The sequence below is a fragment of the Mus musculus genome, chromosome 2 (genome assembly GCF_000001635.26).
Source record: "Mus musculus strain C57BL/6J chromosome 2, GRCm38.p6 C57BL/6J".
NCBI lineage: Eukaryota > Metazoa > Chordata > Mammalia > Rodentia > Muridae > Mus > Mus musculus.
The window spans coordinates 27,187,986-27,191,714 of NC_000068.7; the positions used below are offsets into that span (position 1 = coordinate 27,187,986).

Genomic DNA, 3,729 nt, shown 5'->3' on the forward strand with positions numbered 1-3,729 from the left:
TCCCCTGTGGTCATCCTCCAAACTCAGGAGTCTTGGCTAGACTACAGAATGGGGAGGGGAGGCTGGACAATGGGGCAGCCACTTGCCCTCTCCTTTCCTTCCCTCTCCTTCCCTTCCCTCTCCTCCCCTCCCCTCTCCTTCCCTTCTCTTGCCCTTTCCTCCCTCTGTTACTCCACTTACTTCTTGCCCACTCTCCCCTCCTCCCTCCTCCTCCCTCCTTCCCTTCCCTCCTCCCTCCTCTGGCTCCACAAAACTCATGTCATCCAAGAGCCAGACCCATGGTCTCAAGAGAGCACAGGTGTTCCTTCAGCCATCCAGAGGCTCCTCCACACCCTCCCGCCTCCAGCCCTTCTGCAGGCTCAGGGGACCAGATCTGCTTTTGAAAGACCTGCTGTACCCCACACATCTTCCAGTGGTTTCACACGATTTTATTAACTTGACCTTTTCCAGCTCAGTGTGTGGTGTGTAAACCTATGAAGATTCAGAGCCCACCCAGGACAGCTGGGCCCACATATCCCCTCTGCTGCCTTCTTTAGGTTTAGGACACCCCAGCTCCGTACCACTATGGCATCTGCCTCCTGCCCTCCTAGACCACAAGGCATGTAAGACTACATGGTGACCTTCGTTTGGGGAGACATGGCATCCTAATTTCTCAGTCAGGGCGTGAGGCAGAGGAAGAAGACAGGGGCCATAGAAAAGTGATAGACATTCACCGCCAGGAAGGAGAGCCAGGGTGCCCTTGACATGAGGACATATGTAGATGGTTACACAGGATGGGAGAAGGGACCGCTCTATCTCACAGAGCAGAGCTGGAGCCATGCATCTGTGACAGAGACAGAAAGTCCTTGGAAACATGCACAAGAGCAAGCTTGGTGTCCCCGGACCCATGAGCAAAAGCTTGAGGGGAAACTGAGGCAGAATGTGTCACTTCTTTGTAAGTAATGGAAGTTCTTGATCCAAATCCCATGGTGACTCTTAGAAGGCTTTATCTCCTGGAGAGCTGGAAGGCTGTAAGAGCTTTCTTACCCTTCTCCTCTCTGGTCTGAAAGGCAGCCATTCTGAGGAAGGATTGTACCAGTCTAGCACCCATCTATGTGCTCCCCACCCTGTGGCAGGCATTGCTGATCAATCGCCATTCACTCTCCCGATCCACTACTCTGGCAGTCAGCTGAGTGAGGGACAGAGGGGAAGCCTGCTTTACAGCTTCCATCTTGGGTTAGCCATACACCTAAGATACTCACAGGGACCTTGAGCCAAGACATCTGCAGGGTGAATTTTGGGAGGGCTAGAGCGGACTGGAGACCACTGTGTGGCTCATGAGCAGGAGGAACATAGTGCTCCACCCAGCCCTGGTTAGGAACTGTGGTGGTTAGCAAGACCACATGGAGGCTAAGGGTGGGGAAGTCTGTGCTTTGCCTTTATTCTGGGTCTCAGGACACAAGGCTGTGTGTGCAGTGCAGGGGTCCGCAGGCAGTGTGGGGAGCATGGCTGTTGCCAGTGGCCTGAGCAGCTGTAGCCTCCACCTGCATCCCATCAATAGATTCCCTTCACCCGCTTGTTGTCAGGGTCAAAGGGAGACTTCAGGTGAACCTGGGCAGCATAGGTGACCCCCATTCTCTCCAAGGCATACTCTCCATTCTTCACAAAGTCCAGAGAGACCTAGAAGCAGAGGGTAGTCAGAGTTACTTAGTTGTTACAGGGGTCTATGGTTACCCACTCCTGCTTCACTGATAAACCACACACACACACACACGCACACACACACACACCCCGCACCAAGGCCTTCTCTGAGACAGAGAGCCCCAAAGAACAACAGCTCATGTGCCCTGTGCTATGCTAGACAGAAACATCTGAGCCCACCAAAGCCTAGGTCCAGTAGGCAACAAGACCTCTTCCTCCGCACGACCTGTTCCCATGACCTGTCCCCAGCTCTCTGGGAAGATGGGTCTGAGGCAAGAGCCTGGATGGATTTTAGAGATAGACAAACACATCATTGCTATAGGGCAGGGGCCAGGGGCCAGATGTGTTCTCCTGAGGGACAGGGTGAATGGAACGGCTTTCTGGACAGCTCTGCCCCTGAGTCACCCCCTTCCTCCCCCAGCCCACATCTGGCTCCCTCTTCTCAGCAACCCCTCTGGAACTGTTAGGCTTGGGAGCAGGTGCTCTGCGGGCTAGGACGAGTGCTGTAGCCTGATACTCTACTGTGCTGGAGGGAGGAACTCTCCTAGGCCACCCAAGGAGCGGACTCTGTGTACAGTGAGGACTCCAGGCCCAAGCTGGAGGGGTCTGGGGCTTGCTCTCTCCCCATTCCAGGTGGCCCAGGACTGCATCTAATAAAAAGAAGAGAAAGGAAAAGGAAAGGAAAGAACAAAGGCAACACATCCATTAAAGCTGAGGGATCTTTAGGGGCGAGTCCTCTGCCATGTACTTCCCTGTGTGGCTGGGAGGCTGGTGGATCTCAGCAGAGTGAGGCAGGTGTTCTGGGACAAGCTCAGTCCAGCTAAGAAACACCCAGGAGCCACAAAACTCGCCCTGGTCCCTTACTCTTACTGAGAGATGTGGGCTGTCTCAGCACAGCGCTGGTATATAAGCAGGGAGGGGTTGCTTTGCAGCATCTGCCCACTCTCGTGGCATGAATATTCTGGAAGCCTGATCACCTCAGCAGGGCATCAGCATCTCATGCCTTTGATCACCCTCAGTGTTGGGCTCCTCCTGTCTCACCAAGTCTGGGTACCTGTAAAGGAGCTGCTAATCTCGCCTTTTCTGGGACCCTGGCTGTGGCCTTTCAGTGGTAAAGTCCTGTGTAACCAACCGAAGGTCCCAGGCTGGTTTGCAATGTTTGATACATTCAATCAAATTCCACCCATGTTTCTGTCTGGCATAGCACAGGGCACATGAGCTGTTGTTCTTTGGGGCTCTCTGTCTCAGAGAAGGCCTTGGTGTGGTGTGTGTGTGTGTGTGTGTGTGTGTGTGTGTGTGTGTGTGTGTGGTTTATCAGTCCATACTGTGGTCCATACTGTGTCCACCCAGTGGTCCATACTGGAGGGTGGGAGCCTGTGCCTTTTCTATAGGTAGAGCTGGGGCTCTTTAAGAAACCCCTGGGCTACAGACCCAGAGCACAAAGAAGCCACAGCCTCAAGTTAAGTCAGTGTCCTGAGGCTCCTGCTCCAGCACAGGACTCCTTCCAACTTGCAACCACCCCCATCCCTACCCCCACCTCGGCTCCGGGAGTCAGGCTACCCCTAGGCCTCATGAGAGCCACTAGTCTTTGCCTTGTCCTAGCCTGGTCCGTCCATTCAGCTGGACACTGTGGTCTGTCTCGTCTTGGTGTCAGGCTAGAAGGCAAAGCCAGGTCAGCACCTCTGGGGCTGGAGTTGGTGCATAGGAGACCTCAGTGAGACGTGGGTAGAGGTACACACACCTCTAGGAATGCTTAGGTGGTGTGAAAGTACACCCCACTACCCAGTGCATCTCTAAGGCGGTGGCTGGAAGGCAGGAAGAGAAAAAGTCAATCTCCTTTCCCCTGGGCACAGAGCTGGCCCCTCCTTGTGGCTGTCCAGGCTGCCCAGGAATCTACAGCTTGGGTCTGGCTTACTTGCTGGGTTGAGGTATTTGGGTGAAGAGGAAAGGCAGAGATGATCTAGCTTCAGGGACCAGAGAACATTGTCCTAGGCCTTGCAACTCTTTTTGATCAAGAAAATCCTACAGGCACACCAGTCAGTTTCTTTT

The 3,729-nt window shown here is 54.0% G+C and overlaps 1 protein-coding gene across 3 annotated transcripts in view; it reads right to left on the reverse strand.

Moving 5' to 3' along the window:
- Positions 1 to 407: 407 nt before the first annotated feature.
- The window catches only part of Sardh (sarcosine dehydrogenase), a 59,940-nt gene continuing 56,618 nt past the window's right edge, over positions 408 to 3,729 (reverse strand). For 2 of the 3 annotated variants that reach the window (XM_006497789.4, XM_006497788.4), the window contains exon 22: positions 410 to 1,659. In XM_006497789.4, coding sequence (XP_006497852.1) covers positions 1,534 to 1,659 — 126 coding nt within the window. In that variant the 3' untranslated portion in view covers positions 410 to 1,533. Of the gene's footprint in view, positions 1,660 to 3,729 lie in introns of all 3 variants that reach the window. The other variant, NM_138665.2, reaches the window with a different exon arrangement.